Genomic DNA, 27468 nt, shown 5'->3' with positions numbered 1-27468 from the left:
ACTTAGGACACTTCACTTGGCCTCTCTGAGCCTCAGTTTTCTTGAAAGACAATCAAGGACAGTAACACCTGCCTATTTTACAGGGTTGCTGCAAAGACTGAATGAGATAACTAGTGGGTTCACCAGGCACAGGAAGGCCTGGCACCCAGGCAGTGGGTAGTAAGTAATTGTTCATTCATTTACCTCCTGCCCACCCCAACACACACAGTAGAAAACCAGAGGTGAGTCGGCACAGTGGAACTTTCCATGGGAGATGGAGCATTTAATGAGAGCATCATCTCGACGGCGTGGTCAGGAATTATTCCACCCAAGGAACCAGATGGACACTTGGTCCTTGATAGGGTTCCCATACTTCCTCCTGCCCTGAAAAACACCACCCAAGGGCCTCATCTGTCTGCCACTGTCTCTCTTCCAGAGCAGCACCAGAAGGAAGGAAAATGGGGTTGGGGGCAAGAGGGTGGCTGTTTCTCATGTCTCTCTTACAGGGGCTTCTGAGGGTTCCCATGGCCACTCGGAGTCATTGGCCCACCCTGGGGTGTCTGTCGTAGTAACTTCAGATGGGTCACTCACAAACGGGCTGTCTGCTCAGGGAGCACCGGGCACCGCGCATTCTCAGTGATGCTCCATTGCCACCAGGCCTGGCTGTGAAGGCAAGTCACAAGGGGGGGCTTTCCCAGAGAAGCTCAAGCTCTGGCGTGACAAACAAACTCTGAAGTGACTCAGCTATTAGACATTAGCAGCTGTCTACCCTGGGCCTGCAGGTAAGGGAGGACCTTGAAACCCCACTGTGGCCCCCAAAGTGCCATCACTGCCCATACTTGGAGTGTGACCCCAGCCGCGTAGGGAGGCAGGGAAAGCATGTCACAGAAGAGCCACACCGACCTGCCCTGAGAGAAGGGGGAGGCCTGAGGGCCCCAGCCAGGGCATCTCAGCAAATGTTGGCCCAGGCACAGGGAAGCTAGGAGTTAAAGGAAGCTCACTGGAGAGGTGGGACAGCAGTCCAAACTGTCAATCAGAATGGAGCAAGGCAAGAAGAGGAGCAGGCTGGCCAGCAGTGCGCTGTGGGAGGGAAGCCACGTGTCATCTTGAAATTAGCAACTCAAACTCCTCATCCTTTGGTGGTGGCTGCACAAGGAGTTCCGAGAGTCCCCAGGAGGCTCCGATTCCCACTCTCACTCCAGCGGTGGGAGCTGCCCAAGACCAGCATCTTGCCGCTGGCTGGGTGTCCCCTTCAGAGTGACAGAGATGATCTTAGGTGGCCCAAGAGGAGCCCGAAGAAGCACAGGCAGTGGTAGCTTATTTTCTCAGCTTCCGACCTGGGGCTCTGATTCCCATTTAAATGACCCAGGACTAAGCAAGTGAAAACCAGAGCCCAGTGTGAGGCCAGCATGGTGGCTGCTCGAGGCTGAGTGAGTACAGGAGCCGGTGTCCCAGCCCCTCTGCTACCCATCATCCCAGAGAAGATGGTAGGGCCCCAGGAAAGATGGGGACCAGCAGCCTCTTGAAGGGCTCCCTTCAGTTCTGAGCCTGCCCTCCAGCCGCCCATCCCCATCTCTGTGTCTGGGCCTGGAGGAAGAAAAGAGGTGGCCCGCTGGCTGGGTCTTGGTGGGGTGTGGGCATCATCGAGTCACTTTGGGATGTGATCCCCAAAACTCTGTGCATGGTGTGCCAGAAGGTTCGGTAGTCCTCAGGAGGGCGGGGCTGTGTGTATGGTCTTGTGGCTCTTCCTAAGTCTCAGTGTGTGTCACGTTAGCCCAGTCGGGGAAATGATCCAAGTCAAATATGATCCGTCCCCAGGTGTTGACTGCCAGAAACACACAGAAGACTCCAATTATATTCATCACGAATCCTGTTTTCACCTGGAAGAAAAATAGGGTCAGAGTGAGCGCCCTCAGGTCTGCTGGGCTGTCAGGACAAGGGTGCAGGGGATGCTGGGAACTTGCCTTCTCAGAGAGGAGGACAAAGGGCCAGTTTTCTGGGCCTTGATGTCCCCGGACCACGCTCTGTGCTCCTCCCACCCCAGACAAAATAGCTTCCTGTCCACCAGGCACCATCAGTGCGCAAAGCACCCTGGGAGGGAGGCAGGATAGATGGCTTCCCTATGCCCATCTTAGCATTTGGAAAAATGACCTCACAGGGGTGACGTGAGTAGTGACGGAGCAATCCATGTCTTCTGGGATCACCCTCTTTGAGAAAATGCTCCATGGAGTCCCGAAGATCCCCAGCAGAGGCTCGGAGATAACCAACACCTGACTGGTCCAAGGTAGTGACCTTCATTTCTGCCTCCTGGGCTCATACACTTGCCCCTTCCCCATCCCAGAGCTGGAAATCTGCCCTCCTTCTCCCACCAGAGGGGATATAGCCAAGCCAGACACGAAGAGTCCTTCCTTTGGCTGCATTTGTTTCCAAGGCATTGTCTACTCCCAAGCAGTGGTCTCTCTACCCCTCCTTGCTTCTATCTCTTCTGACGCCTCTACAAAGCAGTAGCCTTTCCCCTGAGTCTAAGCCTGCCCTGCCTGACTGCTCTCATGGGTTCTTGCTAGTTTGTGAAGTTTGTCTTCGGCCATGTGAGCCCTCTACCCCCACCCCTTCCCCTTAGCTAGGGCTTCCCTGGTGCCCGCACAGACTTCTCCAGGTGAGAGAACAGGACAGTCTGTGAAGTTTGAGGTCATTTCAAAAGAGGAGAAAAGTTGAATTATAAATGTAAATAACATCCATAGGTCTGGATGTTCTGTGGTATTCCAAATCCTTCGCCATCATTTTGAAACTCTCACGTTCATAAATGGGGCATCCCTTATGACAAACGACAGCATTAGAGTCTGAGAGGAGTAAATGAAAACAGCTGTGTTACCATGTCAGCAACCTTGAGGTGTCCGTAGGTGAACACGATGGCATTCGGTGGGGTGGCCACAGGCAACATGAAGGCAAAGGACGCGCTCAGGGTACAGGGCAGCATGACGTACAGCGGGTTGAGGCCAATGGATCGGGACTGGGGAGAAACACAGCACGGCAGCATCGCAGTAGAGAACACAAAAGCTCCCCGGGCCACGGTTCTGAAAGCATTCTGAGTGCACCGTGTGGGTTCGAACCTCTGTGCCTTTGTCTTGCTGATTCTTCTACCTGTTGCCACGTCTCTCTGGCTGATCGCTCTCCTGAACACTGAAGGCTGAGCTCAAAGGCCACTTCCCCTAGGAGGCCTTTCTGAACCCCTTCAGTTCATTCAACATACATTTCTTGAGCACCTACTATATGCCGGAGACTGTGCTGAGCACTTAGACTGCACTCAATTTTACAGTTGAGATGCACATCCTCTCACTTACCTATGGATATGTGTGGTTTTATCCACATTTGGGATCATTTTGCATATGGAATTTGGTAACCACCTTTTTTAGTCTACATTTTTAAAATTCAGCCACATCTAATGGCACCTAGCAGAGGGTAGGCACTTATTACATATTTATTGAATGAATGAATGGATGATATAATTTATAAAATCTATAAAAGTTATTCATTTATCATGCAGATTTACATGCACATAATGGCAGAGACGTATGAAAACACGTTCACTGCAACAATGTAACAGCAAAACACAGGAAGCAGACTCAATGGCCATCAATAGCAGGATGGTTAAATACAGTATGATATACAGAAACAATGGATAGCATGCAGCAGTGAAGAACTGGGTAGGTTTTTTGTGCTAATATGGAAAGATCTCAAAGACCTATGATTAAATTTTTTTTAAAAAATTAAGATGTGTTATAGGACCACAGAATGATACCATTTCTTTAAAAAGAATACGTGTGTGTGTGTGTATGTGATATATCTAGAAAGATAAACCTAAGAAATTAATAACAGAAGTCATCTCTAGGGAGGCTAGAGGATTAGGATCTATACACTTCTTTGCATTATTAGACACTTTTAAGGCATATGAATGTATTACGTTTTTGTGGGTTTTGTTTGTTTTGTTTTGTTTTGTTTGAGACAAAGTCTCACTCCGTTGCCCTGTATAGAGTACTGTGGCGTCAGCCTAGCTCACAGCAACCTCAAACTCCTGGGCTCAAGCGATCCTCCTGCCTCAGCCTCCCGAGTACCGGGACTACAGGCATGTGCCACCATGCCCGGCTAATTTTTTTTATATATTTTTAGTTGTCCGATTAATTTCTTTCTATTTTTAGTAGAGACGGGGTCTCCCTCTTGCTCAGGCTGGTCTCGAACTCCTGAGCTCAAGCAATCCTTCTGCCTCAGCCTCCCAGAGTGCTAGGATTACAGGCGTGAGCCACCTCGCCCGGCCTTGTATTACAGTTTCAACTTAAAAAATTATACCATGAGCATGTTCCCACTTTATTACTTTACAAAACTGTGGTTTTTAACGCCTGATAGTATTACATTATCTGGATATACGATAATTTATTTCACCACCCCCCTATTATTATGGATATATTTTTATAATAAATGATTCTGTCTTACATCACCATAATATATGCTACTAGGAATCTCTGATTATTTTCTAAGCTATATTCCCAGACATGAAATTGCTGAGTCAAAGGGTATGAGCAGGTTTAAGTTTCCAGTTCCTGTTGGTAAACAGCCCCCTGAAAAGGCTGCACCAAGTTACACTCCCTCTGGGAGTAACTGAGAGGTCCCAGGAAGGGCGCAGGCTGCTCCTAGCTTTGGTCACCCTACGGTGTGTGCACCCCACGTTCCTCTGTGACTCAGCTGGCGACCACCACCTTTGCCTTTCTCATAGGTGTGTGCTGAGGCCGGAGTGTGAGGGTCTTGGAGGTAGCTGGGGGACATCCTGCTTGGGGCTTCTGGTTCTAGAAAAACCTGTTTGCAAAGGGCCTGGCCACCCCCTGGGGTTAAGGCCTGCATTTGTCTGGTTGGGACCCTTGTTGCTCCCTGTTAGTGCTGGAGATGGCAAAGCCAGGGCCTCTGCTGGGGAAGGGGAGGCATCACCTCCACATACCCAGTGTCAGAGGGTGCTCCTCTTCCTCAGCATCCGTCTGGGCGGCCTGCTCAGGGGAGGAGGACACAAGCCACCCTGCTATTTTTAACACTTTCATCTTTGCTTGGAATGGAAGGAAAAAACCACTTAGGTTTGCTTTTTATACACGTGGACACCCAGGCAGCCAAATGGAAATTTACCAACTTCAGTCCTGTGTTCAGGCCCCTTGTAAGTCTGTCTCCTGACTCCAGAATAACTGCGGCCTCGCCTTGCTCATTTTGCAGTCCACAGAGGCTTTTCATAGCTCCCATCTTACTTGACCCTCAGCGCAACTCTAGGAGGAAGGAACTTCAGAGACATGTTTGGGGATCCCACAACTTGACCTCAGGTCTTCTGACTGCAAGCCCAGGGCTCTTTCCACAGCACCCCGAGGCTGGCACTGCTTTTCAATGAATGACAGAAGGAAATGCAAGAAACATCCCCACCGATTTTCCTATAAACTCTGCTTTCTTCTCAACCCCAACTCAAAAACATGCTTGCCCACAGAACAGGACATGTTAGCCTGGCGCTCAGCAGCCCCTCCGCCACCAGCCACCTCTTGGGCCTGGGTCACCACTGATCCCTTGCCCCAGGCTCACCCGGCAAGGCTCCCGGAGTCCTCAGCCATGCGCCCCATTGCCTTTCCCCGGGCTGCTCCGTGTTCCCAGAGCGCTCTCTCCTCACCTGCCCATTCCCCAAGGCCTCCCTCTGGTGGGTCCCAGCCCTGGTGCTCCTCCTGCCCTGCAGTCCTGCACCCCTGTGCTGTGAACCCAAAGACCGTGGCACTGGCCACTCTTCCTTGGCACAAGTCCTGTCCCTTCTGCTTGAAAAATAATCCAGTCAGATTTATGAAATACATTTGGAACATCTGGTCCACGTCTGGTGCTTTGGTCAGTGTGCAGGACACAAAGAGGAACTGGCAAGGCAGCAAGGGCCTCCGGAGTGGGGCGGCTGGGGACACAGATCCACAGCAGGACCAGACCCAGGCCACAAAGCCTGGTCGGGCTCTAGCCCCGATTTCATCTCCTCTCCGGGGACCCAGAACATGGTCATGTGTTGACAGTTTCCTATGAAATGAGGCCCAAGTCCCCACCCCCACCCTGCCATCAGGGTTACTTACCATGGAGGCAAAGATGGGCAGGAACAGGGTGGTGGTGGCCACGTTGCTTGTGCACTCAGTGAACACAGCAACAAGCAAGGACAAGATGATGGTGATGGCTGCTGGGGACACGGCGTGCAAGGGCTCCATCTGCTTCCCCATCCACTCGGACAGCCCCGAGGCCTGGGAAGCACCAGGAGGGCAGTCACCTCAGGGCTCCTGGCTCACGGCTCCTCCAGGGCTGGGGGTGCTGGGCCCCTCCTCCACACTGACTTTCTCCCTCTGCATTCGTTCCATAGGTGACCTCATCCATCCCCACGACCTTAATCTCCATCCTCACTCTGCTATCTTCTAAATCTGTTTATCCAGCCCAGCTGTTCTACTATCTGGATTTAAACACCCATGTGCCTTCTAGATATTTCCACCCAGATGTCCCATGAGCACAACAGACTCAACGTGTCCCAACTCAAATTCATCCTCTTTAGCCCAGAATCTTCTTCTCCCTCTGGGCTTCCCAGTTTGGGCAAACCAGAAGGCTGGAGTCATCCTGTGGGGTCTCTGTCCCCCTCATTCCTTATACCCCATCAGCCACCAAGTCACCCAAAATATCTCACATTCTTCTCCTCTCAGGCCTCACGGTGTTTGAAGCTCAGAAGATTTGGGCCAGAAATTGGGGATTTAGATTTGGGGCTTTGAGCTAAGAAGAGTTTGTCCAGGGCGAGAATGAAGAGTAACAGAGAAGAGGCCAAGGACAGAGCCTTGAAGACCACTCCTATTTAAGGGAGAACCAAGGAAAAGTTGGCAACAGAGCTGAGAAGAAACAGTCAAAGTTAAAAGGAAAGCAGGTGAAAGTGATGTCTTGGGGGCCAATGGAGGAGGGAATGTCAAGGAGAGAATGGCCCCTGAAGTCCACAGTTCTGAGACTGAGTTAGGTGCAGACCACAGAGCCTGATCTGATTCTCCTCCAACCCCTGCCTGCCCAGCCAGCAGAGTGATTTTTCTCATGTGCAGACCTGCCACGTCACTCCCCGGCCTCAGCACTTCAGTGGCTCTCCACTGCCTTCACAATCAGTCCACACCCCCTATCATGAATTCAAGGTCCTCGGAGAAGTGGCTTCTGCTATCCTTGCCAGGCTCATCTTCTTCTGTTCCTAAGCTAGATGGCTCCTGTCTTTTCCCTTGCTTGTGGGTCATTTCCTGAAATTCCCTTCCAGATATGTGCCCCTCCCTAGTCTGTGAAGTCCTCAAGAACAGGGACCATGTCCCAATTTCCTCTGTAATCTCCATGCCTGGCCTAACACTAAGGACATAATAGGAATGTTGGATGGATGGGTGGATGGAGAGAAGAATGGATGAATGGATGGATGAAGAGAAGAATGGATGGATGGATGGATGGATGGGTGGATGGATGGATGGATGGAGAGAAGAATGGATGGATGGATGGATGGGTGGATGCATGGATGGATGGAGAGAAGAATGGATTGATGGATGGAGAGGTGACAAGATGGATGGATTTGCTCATTCAAAAAATATTTTGTGCTGGACACAGTGGCTTATGCCTATAATCCTAGCACTCTCGGAGGCCGAGGCAGGAGGATTGCTTGAGACCAGGAGTTTGAGACCAGCCTGAACAGTAGCTGGTCTAGAACTCTACAAAAAATAGAAAAACTTTTTAAAAAATAGAAAAATTAGCTGAGCATGGTGGCTCATGCCTATAGTCTCAACTACCCGAGAAGCAAGAGGATTGCTTCAACCCAGGAGTTTGAGGTTGCTGTGAGCTAGGCTGATGCCACTGCATTCTGATCTGGGTGACAGAGCAAGACTCTGTCTCAAAAAAAACAAACAAAAAAAAAAAACTTTTTTTGCACCCCCTATGTACCAGACTCTGTCCCAGGTATTGAGGAAACAGCAATAAGTCTGTCTATTACATTCCTGGATGGGTGGGAGGATGGATAGCTGGTTGGAGGACAGCAGCACCAAGCTGCCTCATCCCTCCCTCTGGCTCTTTTCTTCCCCAGGAGGGAAGGAGGGAGGTAGAGAATGTTCTATTTTTGGCTGTTTTCCAAAATTTTCCTCTCCTCCTATGCTGCTACATATTTAGCTAGAGAAAGATTTCGAAATAGCTACCATGTCAACAAAGAGTTCAGGGAGTAGAAGACCAAAGGTAGTAGCAAAAATATTGACAATACATTGAGAAAAAGAGTTCCCTAGAATAAATCAAAGCAGAGATCATTTTATCACCAAGCCCAAAGGGGACCTAGCAGTGTCCTCTGCCTCTCTTGGCTAACCAGGGTCACTTGTTCACTCAGAGTACTTTCTCTCTTCCAGGACCTACTCGTGGTGCAGGGTTCCCAGATGACAAGACAGAGTCGCTGTCCTCAAGGAATATGCAGTTATATGGAGGAGACAGACACAGAAACACACAAGCCCAGGGATGCAGGATTGGAGCTCTTTGGCCACCCTCCTGGTGGAAGAGGGGGCCCCAGGCAGCCTATGGCTGGAGAGGTTACCTCACATCCTTTAGCCACAGCAAATCCGCCCCCTAGTAGCAGCACAATGCCCCAGGGCACCTTCTCCTGGGTCACCTTCCAATTCAGCAGTGCAGGGGGATAAAATGGAGTTTTCCTTTCTGAGAAGAAAAAATAAACACACACACACACACACACACACACACACACACACACACACACACACATGCCAGGGCAGCATTAGAAAACAAGAAGGCACAAAGCCAATAAGGACAGTGAGGTACCATCTCATACCCATAAATTAGCTAAAATCTACAATAATTTTCATACACATTGCTGGTGAGGATATGGCAAAACTATTACACACACTGCTGACAGCAATATAAATTGGTACAACCTTTTTAAAAAGCTATTTGGCCATACATTTTAAGAGTCTTTGAGACATTTATATTCTTTTACCCCAATAATATCACTCCTAGAAATTTACCCTGAGAAGAAATACCCTCAAAAGAAAAGCTGTGTACAAGAAAATATTAATTGATAATAATGAAAATTGCAAAACAGCCAAAATGTTTCATAACAGGAACATGGTTATTATAGCGCCTCAGTGCAATATAATGCCATTATTGGAGAAAAGATATTTGAAGACTGTAGCAATAGTAGGATATGTTTATAGTGTAACCTGAAGCAAAAACAAAAAAACCCAAACAACAAAGAAATAGGATCCAAACTGTGTGTGTTTTGATTATAACTGTATAATATATATGCATATTAACAAAGACAGGAAGGAAGAGAGAAAATTTAAAAAACTGATGGCATTATGGGAAATTTGAAATATTTTCTGTTCCTGTTGTAATATAAATAAGATTTTGAAGTTTAAAAAGCAAAAGAGAAGAGATTCTGCACTGAATAATACCACCCTTGGCTTGAAAACCATTGTCTCCCAGGCTGTTGTAATGTAGCCGGTTCTCTTCGACAGGAGGGGATTTTCTCCCTCCTGGGCCCGGGGAGTCCCATGGAGATCCTTTGCTTCCAGGGCCCCAATCCTGATGACTGGGAGAAGCCTTACCTTCCTCCGTCTGGCTGCAGAAGTTGAACTTGGGCTTCTGGGAAGGCACAATGAATAGCAAAGTGGCCACAAAGATGGCCACAGTGGCGTCGGAGGCATACCTAGGTGGGGAAGAACACACAGGCCTTCAGCCCAGCTCCACTGTTGCAGAGACAGTCATTCAACAAACCTGTGCTAACTCTGGCAGTTTAGTGTCTAAATGTTACATGAAGAAACAAGCTCAACCGGGTATGAAAACTGGAGCCCCCAAAGCCAAGATCAAGAGTGGTGTGGTAGACAGAGTCCCACCTGGAAACCAAGATGCCCACACTCTTGGCCACCAACTTTGGGTGACCCTGAGCAGCCTACCTCCCAGCCTATGCTGCTCCACAGGTGAACTTCATGACCCCTTCTCAGCCAGATTCTCTAGGATTCTGGGTTCACTAGGGTGACCGCAAGGACTTTGGTGCTGACCCAAGTAGACCCTCAAAATGGAATAGCCCATCACAGGCAGCATCTTCCCACCATCTTCTGCCGTTTCTAGAAAATACCTGTTTCTCAACCTTACTTCCATTCTGACAACATCCGAGCCAGGAGGGAAACTACGTATACCTCCTTTTGCCAAGTTTCTGTCTAAGAAGCTTCTGGACCCCCGGATGTGTATCTTGGGAGGGACTCAAGTGGATCTGAAGAAAGGTAAGAAAGGAAAGATGGCAGAGCAGAGAGTAGGGGACCGGAGCTCTAGGAGCCCTACTCCTGGCAAATCTTTATCACGGCTCTGGCCATCCCGCCTGGCCAGATAACTTCTGCTCAACCTACTAGGGGAGGAGAGGGTGCCACGAAAACACACCTGCAGTCTTACCATGAAACCCTGTCAGAAAAAAAAAAAAATGCGTCATGAAGCCAACAGAGTGCTCTCTGAAACCCAACTCCAGAGCCAAGGAAAAGCGTCTTGGCCAAGCACGGTGCCCAGCCCCGGACATTCCTCTAGCTTCCCGTAGCCGAGAACAGCAGCATTTAGGCACAGTGTACTAAGCCAGAGGATTCTCCTGAACAAAAGACTTACTTTGTCTCACCCTCCACCCAGGCGACATACAGCCAGCCGGGCATGAAGCCAGGGTCGCGGGAGAACCACAGGACGACCAGCAGGAGGAAGCAGATCAGGACGTTGACCTCCGCGAAGGAGACAGGGCCCAGCTTCCTGTACTCCTCCTGCAGCACCTCGTAGGCAGCCTTCTCATTGCCCTGCTCCAGCTTGCAGCCCCAGGATTTTTTAAAACTAGAGAATGTAAAGGTGAGAGAACAACAAGGCAGGTTGGTTAGCTCAGGTGTTGGTTGGACAGAGCCTGAATGTTGCATGGCAGAATGTGCCAGAAAGACACACAGTGCTGCCTCTCTCCTGCAGCAGGGCCTGCAGCAAGTCCCTTCCTACCTCTTTTCTGCTCCTCTTCCTTCATCTGTCTACCCTGCCTCCTGGGACATAATGGGGAAAAGTCTCTGCTGAGCGGCTAGAGAGTCTTGGCAGGTGCCCAGTCACCTGGAGACCAGCTGCTCCAGGGTCACCTGGAGAAAGGCCATAAGAAGGTCTGGAGCCTACTCAAGTGGGACCGGGGCTCCCTGTCATGCTCCCCAAGTCTTCCTCCTCCTGCCTCGGTCTGGAGCTGCCTTGGATGGTGCGGGGATGCCAGCCCCCAACACCGAGGAGGCTCAGGAGGACACAGGGAGCGAGGACAGGTCCCAGCAGACTGGGCCAGTCAGAAGCGGGATGAGTCCTTGTGTTCCCAGGAACTGGAGGATAGCATTAGGGATTCAGGAGACCCTGGGGTTAGCAGCAGCCGTGGCTGGGGCAGGAAGGAAGCCAGCCTAGGCTCTGCTCTCGGATGGGCCCCCTAGGGGCGATGCCCATTGCCCAGGGTGCCTGCAGGGCCTCCTCTAGGGCGGTGCTGGCATGAGGGGGCAGGAAGGAGGAGGGCGTAGAGAGTAGCTTGGCTGTGGAGAGGGGTAACTGGGCCACGGGTCCGCGGGATGTGAGCCCTGAGATATTCTCTGAGGACTCCATTTGTACCTTCCTGTTCCAGCCACTGTTAGCCTGAAGGGTGGGCCAGGCCATGAGCATTGTCCCCGGAGAGCCCTCCCTTGTGAGAGTACGTCCTGGGGTTGATGGAATAGGTGCTGATTCCTGGACCCAGTGCTGGACATGAACTGCTTTTGAGAGTGTGAGAGCCATGCCGGTGGTCGTGGCATGGCCTGGAGCATGGGGACAGGAGGACGTCAGGACACAGCCTCTTGGGGTGTTCAGGGGTGGGAAAGGAGGTGCAGTGGTGGGATCTCAGGTCTGTACAGCTGGCCAGGATCTCCCTGCTGGACAAGGGCAAGGCTGTGTGTCCCAAGGGTCACCCTCTAGAGCAGCGGTCCCCAACCTTTTTGGCAACAGGGACCAGTCTCATGGAAGACTATTTTTCCACACTGGGGATGGCAAGTGGTGGGGAGCTGCTGTAAATACAGACGAAGCTTCGCTCACTCACACTCACCTCCTGCTGCTCAGCCCGGTTTCTAACGGGCCACGGACCAGTACTGGTCCACGGGCCGCGGATCGGAGACCGCAACTCCAGATCATCAATTGTGGAGACAACCCTGCTGGTGTGGGAGGGGGCCTTTTTGCTTTCATGGCCTTGGATTGGTGAAGTCTGTGCTCTACCAAGCACCAATCTGCTGCCACTGTCGTCCTAGAGACACCGGGGCTGGGCCGGGGGCTGCAGGTTTCTAGCATAAGGGGAGACGGTGGTATTCACAGCTGCCCAGCAGGGGTTATAAGGAGCCCAAGCCAGCATTTGGTGCTGGTGACATGTCCGGACACCACAGTGGCTACAGACTGTGGAGCTGCATGGAACATGCAGTCGTCTGAGACTGGTCCCTGACAGTGGTGCCACCAAGCCTTCAAGACCCTCTGGCAACTAAGCAGTTTCCCTCCCATCTCTGGGTTAATTTCATATGGTGACTTCCAGGCTGGCATGAGATGTGGCCATATGGACCCAGTTAGCCTGTGAGAGCCCTGGGGTTGGGGTAGGGACCACAGTGTCCCTCTGCAGCAGAATGACCTTCACTATGATACACCCCAGTGAACTTGGACTGAAGATACTATAGAGCCAAGGAGGGGCAGGATCCTTGAGTCCCTGCCATGGCAGGGGTCCAGAAGACTCCTCGTCCCTATTGCAGGGGGTTAGCCTGGTTGGGACAGTCAGGTATAAGCTGGTAATAATGTCCTGCATAGTTGTTGGTGGTCCTAGGGGGCTGTCTGTGGCCCCCTTGGCTAGATAAAGCCCAGGAGGCTACCCATAAACTCAGTAAGGTGCAGTTTTTGTAGATTAGGCTCGAGGCCAACACCTTGGCATTGTTCTCCACAATCATCTAGATGAGAACTCAATTCAGCAAGACGTGACAGTAGAGGCTCCTCCTGCAGCTGAAGACAGGTAGCTCCCAGCCTTAGGTGAGGTGCTCCAAGAGGCCATGGAGGCCGGCAGGGATCACCAGGTCCTGGTATGTGGCAGGATGTGGCCTGGGATGGAGCACTGTTCCCAACTTTCAAACTGAACATAAAAGCTGTCCTCTGCCTTCCAGATCTGGAACCAGAATGAGGCTCCTGTGAGCCACCCCTGTCGGGAAAGGCGGGGACTGGACTGTAGCCATGCACCCCCACCATGAGCAGGCTCCGGAGTCCCAGTGCAGCAGACACTGTCCAGGCTCTCTTCTGGTCAAGGAGAGCTGATGGAGGCCATGCCAGGCTGGGCGAACCGCAGCTTCAGGTTCTCGGCTGCGAGTTCCCAGGGGCCTGGCATCCACCTCCAGCTGGACGGGAAGCTGATGGTGCCCTTGTGGTGTCAGTGCTGGGCCAGCTCCCTCCTCTTGCTGAGGAGGCCTTAAGGTTCTAGGGTGGCCCCTAGGCCCCTGCTGGTGCTCCTGACACCTGGTCATGCCTAATTCGGAGGCCGCCCAGGCAGCAATCCTTGGCCTCCTCAAGAGGGGATGTAAGGCAGTGGAAGCCAAACTTCCTGGGTGCTAATCTCAGTCCCACCATGTCCAAGTTATGCAACCCTGTGTAGGCCATTTAACCTCTCTGTGCCTCAATGGCTTTATTTGTAAATTGAGAATAATAATAATAGTACCTACCTCACAGCTTGTTGTGAAGATAAATGAAGTTCATATATGTAGAGTGCTGAAAATAGCGTCTGACACATAATAAGCACTCAACAAATGTTGGCCACTGTCATTTCCATTGCCCCATGGGGAGACACAGACGCCCACCTACAGCAGGTTCAGGGCCAGCTCCTGACTGGCCTGCTGGACGGATGTGAGCAAACAAGCAGGACTTTGGTCCTGGCACAGATTCGAGCAGCAGGGCAGAGAGGGCTGCTCTCAAAGCCACGCCGTGTAGACAAACAGCCACGGGAGCAGCTTCCCCTTCACAAGGGGCCTGCACACGGGCAGGGTGGAGTGGGGTGTAGGGGATGCCTACTACTATTATTATCATTACTATGATCGTTTTGGATGTGTATAGCAATTTTTTAACAGCAGTTTTCAAACCAATTTCTCCTTCAGAAGAAAACTTAGAAAAATGCTCCATTTTCCCCATTAAATCACAGGTTTCCGTGGGTGCTTTTGCATCTCAGCTCTGCAGTCTCTTCCCTCTGGTCACATACTCCCCTGTTTTTACTTGGCTCGGGCTCCCTGTGAATGGAGGCAGAGCACACCCACTTAGCTCAGAGCTAAGCACGTTCTATCTCAGTGAGACATGATCACCTTTGCACCACAGAGAAATCTGTGTCTTAAAATAACAACAACTTTTTGAAGGTATTTGTCAGCCACACGTCATGGTTTCCGACCAAAGTCTGGCTGCTGTTCAGGGTGACTCTTGATGTCCTCGTCACTGTGCGGGGAATAGGAAGGTAAACTTTCCAGGACCCGCACGCTGATGGGAACATCACAGGCGTTTGGTAATGGTCTGGCTTTGGATTGATTTGAACGTCATCCAGTTTGCTGTGACCTGGCCTGATGGACCGTGTGGACAAGTGGAAGTTTGTCCAGCAGAGTGGATTTGGCACATGGGGACAAGGTTCTCTTTAACTGCTTTAACCCACCTGGCTCTCCCTCCCTGGGCTGGGAGCTGTGCCAAGTGCTGGGGTCAGAGAGGCCCTGGAGGCTCTCACGGTCAGAGAAGGGGCGGCACTGGAACATGAATGGAGGTGCCATGGGACAGGGCTGTGACATGTCCAGGGGTAGCACAGAGGCGGAATGGGGTGGGGGAAAGTCGGGGAGGCAGCATTTGAACTGGCCTTGAAGGCTGAGGAGGTAGGAAGGCGGGAAGGTAGGACATGGCGTTCCAGCAAGAGGGAACAGCATGGCGGAGGCACAGCGGACACCTGAGGTGGTCGGAGCAGGAGGGCAGACTGGCGGGAGGTGGGGCTGGAGAAACAGTCGGGCCAGACACAAAGAACTCTGTAGACTCGCCTACTGAGTCTGAGAGTTTTTCTGCAGGCGTGTGGCATAATTAGACTCTGTTCCGGGAGCAGCTCAGACTTACTTGAATCTCATATAAACGCACTGGAGCCACAGCCAGGCGAGCAGCAGCATGATCAGCATGTTGGGGAAGGCAAACCCGAACCAAGAGGCGAAGTTCACGAGGTCTTTACTGTCAGGAAATAACCTGGAAGAAGAAACACTGGTCCACACCGCAGCTCAGACACGAAGCAGTGCAGGGCGGGCCGGCCCTGCGCGTGGGGGCGGAGCAGCAGCTGGGCACTGAGAAGTGGGCCACGGGGGGGGGGCCACGTCCTCCCAGGTCCAGCCACCCATGTCCCCTGCCAATCAATGGGGGGCGCCCAGAACGCGGCTGCAGCACAAGACAAGGCTGAGGAATGACCAGCCAACCTTTCTGCTAAGAATCTCATGGAAGGTACAGCCCATCCCCCCAGAATAATACACCTTTGTACACACACATGCACGCAATGTGGCTGACACCTTCAGGAGGTCCGCGGTGCCTCAGAACCCTCACCCTGTGGGTTTCTGCAAGGGAAGGGCCCTCTTAGCGAAGCAAATCTCAAAAGCTTCCCAGGCTGGGGGCTGGAGAAAGGTCACTTCCACCTCAGGCTCCCCTCCCATCCCTGGGCCTCTGCCAGCCCCAGGGGCTGCCCGCTTTAGCTCCAAGGTGTCCAAGCAGACACAGTTTTTCCCCACTCAGCCCAGACAGGCTGCTCTTCCCAAAGAAAGGTAAGGGAGAACCCGTAAGGATATCATTATAGAAAACACTTCCAGGATCAAAACAGTCTGGTTGTGAATCTCAAGCGTCTGCCCGGCCGGGCTCCAGGCCTGTCCTTTCTCCTCCCAGCCCCTGTGCCAGCTGCACTCCCAACCCCCGTCCGGGGTTCTTGTCAGCACAGCATGGGCACCGCCTTATTTTTGTTCCTGCCACTGCAATTTGCACATACCCCCATTAATGCATTTATGTACCAGACCCGCCTGGAGCTCTGCAGGCCTCCGCCGCCCTCAGCAGACCACAGTACCCCAGAGTCAGGGCCCAGGTTTCTCCCCCTTCTGGAATCCCTGCCCTACCCAGGCACAGAAATGGGGTCCTCATGGCCTCTGTCCCTTTGTGGCCAAGGCTGGAAAGTTCCAAACCTCCCCCATGGTTCACTTGGGCCTCGCCAGGGGACCTGTCACCCCAAGGGCAATCAGTGGGGCTGTCGTGAATGAAACGGCGAGGCAATGAGCAGCGCATCTGCAGATCCCGATATCGTGGGATCATCACCATTAACAACCAAAGTCGCTGAGCCAAAGGGAGGGCGTCTCTTAGAGGTGTCTATTTTCCGTAATTTTTACCAAGGACCCAACCTCTGGGACTGCATCATCATCCCCCATGATTTGAGCTCAGAGTTCAACCCACATTCCTTCCCTGAGCTGAATCCCTGAGCCCGGGGCTGAGAGGTGGGACTCACGCCAGGGTAGAAAGCTGATGTTAGCTCCCCTGGCGTCAGCGTCCCATTCCCTCTGAGAGCTTCTGAGTGGGTGCAGGGGTGCAGGGACACAGAGGCTGGACAGGGACATATCTTCCCACCCCTGTCAGGCTCCCAGACCAAGCCTGGCTGTCCCCAGCTCCAGGGTCCAGCTGAGGAGGGAGGGAGGATGGGGTAGGTCCCTCTAGCCCTGGGACCCACTTTGGTGTCCCTAGAAAGTGTGGCCAGTGACTCACTCGCTCATCTGGCCCAGGAGCACCACGTTGGGTCCTGTCCCGGTCAGGGTGGCTGTACCCCCTATGCTGGCGGCATAGCACACACACAGGGTCATGGCCTTGCACATGTTCTTCCTGTCGCGGTCTTCCTGATGCCCCAAGACGGGGCCTTCGAAAATCACTTGGTTCCCTGCAGTGGGCACAGTGCTGTTATTAGCTGAGCCAGTCATGGGGCGCTGCCCGCCCAGCCCCAGCCCCAGCTCCTAACCTGCCACTTACCTGAGGACTGGGACATCCTGGCCCCTCCAGATCCTTTCCCGTGCACTCCTCCACGTCCAGCCCAAAGTCTGCCCCCTGGCCTTCCCACAGTCACTTCCCATGGCTTCCCCAGGGCTCCTCAACTCTTTGTCAACGCAACTGAAGACCCCTCTCCTGCCTCCCTACTGTTGCTCGGGCTGCTCCCTCCATCTGCGGGGGCATCCACATCCACCTCAAATGCCCTCCCCTCCTAGCAAGGTCTCTCCCTCTTCCAAGTTCCCTCAATCTGGCTCATGGTGCCCCAAGTCAGATGGTTTGTATGAGGGGCCTATTTCTGCTGCCCCACTGGGCTCCGTAAGAGTCCGTGGTGGGGGTGTGCCTGGTTCCTCTCTGTAGCCCTGGGACCTTGCCCAGCGTCTAGCAATCAGGCCGGGCCCTGGTCCCCTGTGGTGGGCCCTGGGGATAGTGGGAACAAGGCAGAGAACAAGGCAGGTGCCACCTTGCCTTCCCCGATCTTGCACCTAGCCAAGAAGCAGACAGGACACCAACCCCAAGGCCTGTGGAAGCAGAGGGATCTGATCAGCTCGAGGAGGTCAGAGAAGGCCTCTCTGAGGATAAGCAGGAGTAGCGAGAGGTGAGGGGCACCCAGTAGGTGCTCGAAAGACGCCCAAATGAATAATCAATGAACACATTGATGTGTAAGTCTAGCGGGAACCAAGGGCAGGACTTCATTCTAAGCTCTACTAAAGGATCTAACTTTTATGCCATAATCCCATTCCTAAAACTTATAAAAACAGTATTATCTATTTTTTTCCCCTATGTGTGTTTAAAGCAGGGCTCCAGGAAGCAGGGAGGGAGGAGGAGGTGGCAACAGAGGGGAAGTCGGCCGTTGTGGCCCCGGCAGCGCCCGGGCCGGGGGCTCACCTGGCAACGCGCTGGTCTTGCCCTTTTCCACCAGCTCCAGTGCCCCCAGGCCGGCCTCGGTGGCTGTGCCGGTGGCTTCCATCTGCTGCAGCATGGCCTCCACGATGGGCACCATCATGGCTGTGGTGGCCGTGTTGCTGATCCACATGGACAGGAAGGCCGTGACGCCCATGAAGCCCAGCATCAGCCTGCAGAGGGGTAGGGAGGGAAGCCAGAGAGTCCCCCGCAGCCCTGCACCCCCAGGAAGCAGCAGGGAGATGTGGAGGCCAATTCGAGACTGGGTATTCTAACAGGGGATTAGAGTCTGGGTGCTTCCATCCCTCCGTCCTTCCCTTCTTTCTCTCTCGCACACACACTGCTGATGTCTACTCTGCTGGCTGCTGGAGTCACTAAGAAGCCCAAGACCCAGTCGTGGTTCTATGGAGCTTCCCGTCCAGCAGGGGAAGCAAGGGCATCCAGATGGTGCCAACTCAATACGCAGTTTTCCCTAGTATGTATGACCTGGGGTGTGCCGGAGTGACCCTACGTGCAGATAGCTCCAGCTTCCACTTCCAGCTGGAAGATGCCACTGAAAAGTTCAGAGGGGATAAGCCCAGTCAGCCTGCAGGGTAGGGCCAGCCGGGGAGGGAGCCTGGGAACGTGTAACCTTCCTGGCTCCGCCCACCGCCACTTCTCTCCACTCACACACTTGGCCCCCTTCACTTGGTGGTGCACCCATCCAACAACCAGTATCCAGAAAATACGTCCCCTTTGCTGTTAAGCCATACTCCCTCCTCTGCCATCTGCCTGGAAAACTCCTCCTGGTCCTTCGCAGCGTGCTCAGACATGTCCCTCCTCTGGGGCCCTCACAGTGGGTACCAGGTGGGGCTGGCCATGTCCTTCTCCATCCTGCCTCCTACATTCATCACCGTGCTGGACTCCAGGCACCTGTTTCCATGTCTGCTCTCTCCTTAGGCCTGACTCTTGTCCTCGGCTCCACACACCCCAGCTGTACAAGGCCAGGGACAGAAGGAGCATGGGGGCTCTTGGTAGGTGTGCCCTCCGCAGTCGGGCTCCTCCTCGGGAATGCTGATTTGCCTCCCTGAAGAAGGGACCCAGTGGCTGCACTGCACCAAGGCTCAGGCTGGAGTCCATACAAGTTGAGCTCATGGACCCACAGAAACAAAGGCCAGAACCCAGGTTAGGAGGAGGCTTGAGAGTTTGCATGGACGTGGGCTGTCTTAGAAGGGCCATGGCTTCTACATGATGCTTTAAGGCACCAAGGGAGCCTCACATACAGGTCGCCCCCAGGACGGGCAGTGCCACGGACAGCTGGAAACCAAGCTCACAGGAGGAGCCAGGCAACAGGAGGGGGCAGAGAAGCACGTGCTCAGTCCTTGGATTGATGAGCAAAAGCTCTTCAGCACACAACAGAATGATGCCCGCTGTGGGGCCTCCCACCTGCTATTAGAGAAAAGTTGGCCACTCAGAGGGGCTGGGAACAGGAATTCTGAGGGCTCTGAGGTCCACGTTCCTGAGATCTCACATTTCTGGAAAATACAGTGGTGTGGCCAGCATGGCGGCTCACACCTGTAATCCTAGCACTCTGGGAGGCTGAAGTGGGAGGATCCCTTGAGGCCAGGAGTTTGAGCTCCAGAAAATGCAGTGGCTTTTGATTTGACCTTATAAGCCAGTCACTAGAGGGGACCAATGCTATGAAGGGTAACAGAGATCACAGAGCCACAACATCAGGGAGCCCCAGGTATAGTCACTGGGAGGGTGGGCACAGACCTTGACACACAACTTGGGAGGAATTTACTGTGAAATGACCAGCTGCTGCCTGCCAAGAGCTGGGCTGGGGACTCACCATCCTTTAGGGAGCACATTGTCTCAATGAAAGATGTGCCCCGAGTTCCTGATTAGAGGGGACACGGGCCTTATCAGGGAAGCTGGGTGTCTGATCCCCATGTGACCGTCAGCAAATCACTTTACCCCCTCTGTCTCAAATTCACCTATAGAATATGGGTGGTAAGAATGACACCCAGCTGTCCGAGTTTGGTGAGGATTAAACGAGGTGATAAATAAGCCCCCAGGATCATGACTGGGGTTGTAGACACTCAATGTCCCCATCTATATTGACTCTGTGGGTTGGCTGGAAATGGCCAGTGTGCCGACTTGGAGAAGGGGTGAGAAGCCGAGCACCGAGTGATGTGGGGGAAGATGAGTGTGAAGCTTCTCTGCAGGGGGAGTAGACGTCCCAGTATTGGAGAGAGAACCTTCTTGCTTCTTCTGTGCTGGAGAGTTATGCTACCTCTGGCCTGCTTTTCCCACAAATCCCCTTCAGGCATGGTTTGATCCAGCCTCCATCCAACTTGCTCCCCGAGGAGCCCTGCAGCTGCCTCCCCCAGGAAGCCTTCCAAACCTGCAAGGACTCTTGCCAACCTGTCCCCTCCAGGTTCAGAGAGCCCTTACCTACTGCTGCTCCTCGCATGCTGCCACCACCTTTCATGCATCTGGTCTCCCCAGCTAAGACTGTACCATGTGACACGCCCCACGCAGGGGCCAGCCTGGTCTGTGCCGCCCTCCCCTCCCCAGCGCTGGGCCCCTGCAGAGCCCCATGGCAAGAGAGAGGGAGATGTCATTACTGTGCAGGCTTGGCCCCCACCCAGAGGAGCGTCCGCAGGGCGATCCTCTTGTGCAGGTTCCAGTGCTCCACAGCCACGGCCACCATGAGGCCACCCAGGAACAGCATGTTGGTGTCCTTCATGTACTGGACACACACCTGGAGGGTGGCATGGAAGCTCTGTCAGGGCACAGGGCCACCCGAGTCCCCAGAGACAGGCAAGCAGGCCAGATGCTGACTTCAGGGACAGCTTGGGAATTGGGGGGCGGGGGAGGGAATGCAGGCTCGGGGTGGCTCTGTCTCCATGCCAGGGAGACCCCACAGATGGGGCTTATCTGCTTGTCCCAGGCCTAGGCAGCTCAGAGGGGCTTGGAGAATGAGACAATGGGAGAACCGGGAAGGCCCCAGAATCCCCCGGGGCTGCTCACCTCCTTGGAGTCCAGGATCTGGAAGAGTGGGAAAAGCAAGACAGGCATGAGGGAGGTGACAGCCAGAGGGATGACTTCTGTGCACCAGTAAATGGCCATGAGGATGATGACGTAGGCACACCTGACAAACTGAAGAGACAGCCTGAGGCCTCGGCTTGTGGCTGCCCCACTCTCTCCACCCCCAGAATGCTCTGGACAGCTGCTGGCAGGGGTTGTCAGAGGACAGCGGTGTCATCAAAGGGAAGCCCCTCAGAGTCATCCTGTTCCCCGCCCTTGGTCAGTGGTGTTCTAGGGTTAGGACAGTGAGGAGGGTGAAGGATCTGTCACCAAAGACTCCTATACACACACACACACACACACACACACACACACACACACACACACACACACCCCTCCCTGCTGTGTGGTTCCAGGCAAGTTCCTTCATCTTTCCAAATCTTGGACTAGTCACCTCTTAAAAGAATAGAAGGAAAAGGTGAAGGAAGGAAAAGGAAGAGAAGAAAGAGGAAGGGAGGAGGGGGAGGAGGAAAAGAAGAAAATACAATTTTTAAGGACATACTCTAAAAATTAAAATCATTGTACAAAGTGCATGTGATTCTTCTCCGTTCTGCGTATTCGGTGCAATTTTCTCCAGGTTCCCTTTCAACCCTACTTCTTTCTCTCTACATTCAGGATTGTTGCTTTTTCACAGGGCTATGTAATCTTCATATTGATAATTTTTAAAACTACAAATATTTCATAAGTTTGAGGGATCATTCACTTTTCCTTTGTCTTCCCATGGCCAAATAAACATGGTTTCTTCTCTACCCTCACGAGGGTGCTTTGCCCACCCTGCTCTATCTGGCTCCCCTATTTTTAATCCATCCTTAGGAGATGCTCCCTGAAGCCCTTCCTGGAATGCCCCTACCTCTTCCTGATTCCTTCCTCAAAGGGCTGCTTGACTTTTTCTGCTTCCAGGAATGAACATGTCGTCTACCAGCTCATCCTAAACATCTGCCAGCACCCAGTGTTTTCAAGGTAGGTCTGTTTGCTTTTTAAATTGCAAAGATAGCCGCTTGGTGTTTTCACTGGCATTTCTCAAATTACTAAGGTGCCAAACTGTACTATTTGTATTTAAATTTGTGTGAATAGTTGATTCCAGGCCTTTAGCCACTTAGCCAGAGGGATCTTGGCTTTGGGGTGAGACAGGCCATCCTGGCCCCTCACTTGCTGTCGAACTTTGGTTAAAGCGATTTAACCCCTTTGGCCCTCAGTCCTGTCACCTCTTAAAATGTGGATAAAAATACCCACCTCCCTAGGTGCTTTTCTGCTTCATCAGTGTTGTTCTTATAATTCTTATTAATTACCCTGACTCCGCCCTCTCCCTCATTCCAGTCCCCTCCAATTAAATTGGTCACCAAGAAGACCTATGGCTTCGATCCTCTTCCCCCGTCCCTCCTTCATCCCCATGGCCACCACCTCTGCTCTGTCTCCTTCCTGGATCTCGGCAACTCTCTCTCATTCAATCTTCCTATTTGCAAAGACTCACACTGTCCTCCCTCTCTCTCTTTGGCAAATCTGATCGCATCACCCCCTTGTTTAAAAGCCTCCTGTTGCCTTCAGTACAAATCCGAATGCCACAGCAGGACTCACAGGCCCCTCCGTGATGGACCCAGCCCTGTGGACCGCTGCAGCGACACCTCCTCATCCATTCACGCCCAAGTGCCAGCCACCCCAAAGCACTTGCCGTAAACCAGCAGATGCTGTCTCTATCACAGCCTCCTCCTCTTACCTGCTCCTGGGCCTGGGGTGAGCACTCAAAGTTCAGCTCACAGTTCCTTCTTGGATGCCTTCCCCTGGCCCCTCCATGGTCTGGTTTGTGTCCTTCCTCTGAGTACCCCAGCAACTGGCACACCAGATTGTCACTGTTTCCTGACTGTCTCCCCACCACCATGACCAAACTGTGCAACTTGAGGGTGCAAACAGTACAGTAAGTCCTCACTCAGCGCTGTAGATAGGTCCTTGGAAACCGTAACTTATGAGTGAAATGATGTGTCACAAAACCAATTTGGCCACAGGCTAATAGACATAAACGAGAGTTAAGTTCCTACAGCATATTTCTGGTCACAAAAACATCACCAAACTTCTAAACAAGACTAAAACACTTCCAATATTACACATTAAAATAAATGTGAGCTATACATACACTGAAGGAAGATGAATAAAAACAAGCAAGATAATCATTTACCCACTTATTCCAGCTCAGGGTCTCAAGTGGCCAGAGCCTATCCTGGCAGGTTAGGGCACCAGGTGGGAACCTGCCCTGGCCACGATGCCCCCCGCATCGACGGACGCACACGTGGGGAAAACAGGCAAACTCCACACAGACATTGGCTGAGAATCGACTGTTCTCATCAACGTTATAATGAAACGATATTGAATGAAACAAGTTATTCGAGGACCTGCTGTTTTGTAAGTTCACTCCGTCCTCAGCTTCCAGAACAGGCCTAACACTTAGGAGATCGCGGCAAATGCTTATTAAAGGAATCAACAGTATTCATCTGAGTCGAGCTTTGACAAGGCTGCTGAAGAAATGTGTACCTCTACGCTCTCACTGTTCATCATCTCCCAAAAGAGAACGGATCCTATGCACAAAACATTGCAGAAAGACTTCGAAATTCCTTGTCTGGCTTGTGTTATCAGCCACAAGAAGGAAGAAAGAAATCTTTCTTCAGCATCCCATGAGCAACCCAGGGCACCTCCCTACTGTCCCAAGCAGGTTTCTCAAGCTAAGCACATTGACACTGTGTTAAATGACTCTTTGTTGGGAGGGCCATTCTGTGCGTGGCAGGTGGTTTAGCAGTATCCCTGGCTCCACCCATGAGATGCCAGCAGGACTCTCTCCAGATATGACAACAATAAAAAGTCTCCAAACTTTGCCAAAGGTCCCCTGCTATGCGGTGGGGGTGGGGGGAGAAAGGATCCATGCTGGTTAAGAGCCACTGAACTAAAGGCAGAACAGCAGTATGGTGGGGAGCCCAGGCTTAGACACCAGGGAGGCTTGATCAGGGTCCACTGTCTGCTGTCGTCTGGCCCCTCGGCGGTCACTAACTTCTCTAAGCTTTGGTGTCAAGGATGTTCCACGGGACAGGCAATGGGAGGGATCCCCTCTAAGGGCCATAATAAGAGTTGTATGGTACAGAATTTGAAAACAGTAACACCAGCTAAAAAGCAGTTTGCTTCTTATTGTCATCATGTGATAGCAACTGCAAACAATGTCATTAATAAATTACTCCTCCTACTCCCAGTCCTGGCCCCTCTTCCTCTGGTTTCGTGTCCTCCTCTGTAAATAGGTTTAAGAGTGCCCATTCTTAACCTGTGGCCCACAAAGTCCTCCATAATTTTTTATTCTGTAAACTTAGAAGCAGTAAGTGGCACGCTAACCAGTTTTCACTGCGTGTTCCTGAAGGAGCCAAACACAACCTTTAGAAAAGAGGCGACAACACAAAGCTAACTGCCCCTCACCTCCGTACCGCCATTTGGAAGCCCAGGAGGTGCTCGTTCCTGAATAACACCCGTCAACGCACTTGGCCCTCTCTAGACGGAAATCTCCCCCATGTCAGTGGATAGGGCAGAACAGGAAGGAGGATATTAGAAAAGTCTGGGGGGGGGCTCTACCTGCAGGGAGGGGCCTAGTTTCTGGGGCATACTTCAGAGCACTGCCCTGCAGCTGAGAAAGCAGCCAGAGAAGTGATGAAAGCTGAGATCCAAGCAAACAATGGGGATTTCAATCATCAGTGTCCAGCACAGGGCATAATGGGCTCGATAAATGTATGTGCACAACAGAACACACATGCGAATAAATTCACAACCAAATAAAACCACGGCTCATTATTTATATAATTTTTAACAAGGAAGGATGTCTCCAACACATTGCTTAATGCAAAACTGCAGACAAAACATACTCTTTGTGTGTGTGTGTGTGTGAGAGAGAGAGAGAGAGAGAGCATGTGTAGAGAGAGACGAGAGATAAATTGATTGGTTTCTGGAAAGATGTCTATCAAAATATTAATGATAGGAGATTTGAGGGCATTATCATTTTTGCTTTAAATTTTACAAATTTGTTCCAAAACTCCTGAAGGTGCCAAAAGAAAAAAAAAAGAAAGAAAAAAAATTTTACAAATTTGTTTAAAAACGATTTTTTTAATGTTTTAAATAAAATAAGCAGTACAATAAATTTATCATTCATTGTAATGATTTTTTTAAAAAAGGACCCAGAGGAAGGGTAGAGAAAGTGGAGCAGAGATGAGGCCAGGAAGGAACGAAGGTGGAGAGGGGAAAAAAAGAAAACAGAGGTGAGGAGAGGGGCCGGGGCATGGGCAGAGGGCCTAATGCCCTGGGTGTCACCGCCTGGTGGGGACAATGCCACTCAGACTGCCAAAGTCTGGCTGGCTTCCCAGCCACTCTGCCCGTGCTGTGTACCTCTGGATTTTCTTGCACAGTGGGGTGGCCGTGAAGGGTGGGGGCAAGGAGTTCCTCAGCGGTGACCAAAACAGAAGCACAAAGGGAGAAAACAAGAACATGGGATCTGGGATCCCAGTCGCCAGTGGGAGGGAGGGCTTGTGAAGGCAGCCTTGGGAAAGCCTCTCCCTGGGGTCACCTCTTCCCTGTGGATCCTCACTCCCAGGGCAGCTCACTCACACACACACACACACACACACACAGAGTTGGGGGCCCAGCTCAGGGGCCACCTGTGCGCGTCAGGGTGGGAGTAGGGTCTCTCCTGGCGCAGGAAGGTCAGCCAAGCTACTATAATTATTCCAGGTAACATCACTGGCCGCCAGCAGAACTAAAATCACAGCTCTCCTGCCTGGCTCCCTCCCACCAGCAGTGCAGCCCCAGATCTCTTTCTACAGAGGAAATATGGCTGCTTACACTTGTGGCAACTAAGAGCCACCACACTTGGATCTGCTGTCCTTGGCCCATCCAGGGCCTGTGCTCAGCCCAGCCCAAGGGGTGCTCCCAGTCTCCCCTCCCCCATCCTAGGAACCAACACACTCTCTTTTCATACCCACAGTTTTAAAGTGTCAGAACCAAACAACCTTGCCCCGTTGTACAGATGAGAACACCAAGGCCCAGAGAGTGCAGGGACTAGGCTAAAGTCACAAGTATGAGTGAATGGTGGAAGTCCGGTTCTCTTGCAGGTTGTCTTTCTGTCACCCCAGTGCACCCTCCTTCCCCCAGGGCTGCCCCCAGAGCATGCCCTGAAGAGCTCCTCTGTTTCCCAAACCTGCCTGGGGAGGAGAGGCAAGAGCCTGAGGTTTCCTGTCTGGGCTGAGAGTGAAAGGGCCGAAAGAGGGAATAAGGAAGGAGCAGCCAGCAGCCACAAAAGGCTTCAAAGAGCTCGGGCCTCTGCCAAACTGGCTGTGCACAGCCCAGTGGAGCCTGGGCCAGGGCGCCTGGCCCTGCCCCCAGCCTGCGGCCAAGGCCATTCATTCTCTCTCTCTCTCTCCCTCCCAGGAGCATTAGGAGGCCAGGGCATGGGACGAAGCTTCGCTGCAACCCCAAGCTGTGCCACCCAAGGCGTGAGCTCTGGGAATGTGTCCCGCCTCCTGCCATGGCTACCGCAGGCAGCAGGCAAAGCTGCCCAGCCCCAACCTGCCTTTCAGCCTGGAGCAGGATTTTGGCTCAGATGGGGCTTCCCTGTTTAAGAGCTGGAAAGAAATATGGATCATAAATACGGAAACTGATGTCCAGAGAAGGGCCAGAGAGTGGCCAAGAGAGCACTCCGGATCCGCCTGGGTGATGATCTTTACATATAGTTCCTTGACTGACGTCAAAAGCCACCTACAACTTGGTCTCAACTCTTAAAGGGAAGAGAGGGGGGACGGAGGGAGGGAAAGGCAAGCACTCCGGCGGGTGGCATTTGAGGGAGAAACACGGTTATTCACTTGGGAAATTCTGAGCCAGGGCTGAGCCTATGGCTGGGGTCTGTGTGCTCACTACTAGGTTTCCGTGCTTGCCCGGACGGCTGTTGTGCCCCGGGATCTGTGAACCCCAAGGTTGGTGCGCCTCGGGGTCGCCATGCCCCTCGGATTCTTTGCAGGGCAGCTCCCATATGGCACCTTGAGCTCCCGAGTGCGCGTGCCCCCGGGAGCTGTGCCCGCCGGGGAATCCGTGCGTTCTAGCTCAGTGCACCCGAATTCGTGCCTGTTAGAAGGCAACGGGCGCCCGCGGTTCGCGGGGCTGCCTGGAGATGCAACTGACCTTGGCGGGCATCAGAATGATGAGTGGCAGCAGCAGGAGCGGGGTGACGAACAAGATCACGAAGGACTTGAACTTGGAGACATAGCTCAGCGCCGAGGCCATCGTGGGGGAGGGAGACTAGCAGGAGAGTCCAGTGAGGGGCAGCTGGAGGCTCTGCGGGCTTAAGAAGGGGCCGCAGTCACCCGGGAT

The 27468-nt window shown here is 52.5% G+C and overlaps 1 protein-coding gene across 2 annotated transcripts; it reads right to left on the bottom strand.

The window, feature by feature from the left end:
* Positions 1–238: 238 nt before the first annotated feature.
* On the bottom strand, positions 239–27468 carry SLC13A5 (solute carrier family 13 (sodium-dependent citrate transporter), member 5). 2 transcript variants are annotated; one of them, XM_012652612.1, is made up of 12 exons: positions 27280–27468; positions 21034–21162; positions 20628–20764; positions 18004–18191; positions 16843–17011; positions 15178–15300; positions 10666–10878; positions 9621–9721; positions 8594–8712; positions 6105–6266; positions 2852–2989; positions 239–1859 (listed from the first exon to the last, which is right to left on the bottom strand). In XM_012652612.1, the coding sequence occupies exons 1-12, from the start codon at positions 27379–27381 to the stop codon at positions 1728–1730; spliced, it is 1713 nt and encodes a 570-aa protein (XP_012508066.1). In that variant the 5' UTR covers positions 27382–27468; the 3' UTR covers positions 239–1727. The 2 variants fall into 2 exon arrangements, with proteins under 2 accessions (XP_012508066.1, XP_012508064.1); XM_012652610.1 differs by lacking the exons at positions 239–1859; positions 2852–2989 and having other exon boundaries at positions 4273–6266.

The sequence above is a fragment of the Propithecus coquereli genome, unplaced genomic scaffold, assembly GCF_000956105.1.
Source record: "Propithecus coquereli isolate 6110/MARCELLA unplaced genomic scaffold, Pcoq_1.0 Scaffold390, whole genome shotgun sequence".
Lineage (NCBI taxonomy): Eukaryota > Metazoa > Chordata > Mammalia > Primates > Indriidae > Propithecus > Propithecus coquereli.
Note: the sequence above shows the minus strand (reverse complement) of the source record. Positions and strands in the feature narration are given on the sequence as shown.

Coding starts and splice junctions, on each gene's coding strand:
- SLC13A5 (XM_012652610.1), bottom strand. CDS start 27,381: ATGGCCTCGGCGCTGAGCTATGTCTCCAAGTTCAAGTCCTTCGTGATC. Junction 9,722..10,665: donor TGGGTGGAGGGTGAGACAAA/GTAAGTCTTTTG, acceptor TTCCCCACCTAG/GTATGCCTCCGACGCCACTG. Junction 8,713..9,620: donor CTGCAGCCAGACGGAGGAAG/GTAAGGCTTCTC, acceptor TTTTCTTCTCAG/AAAGGAAAACTCCATTTTAT.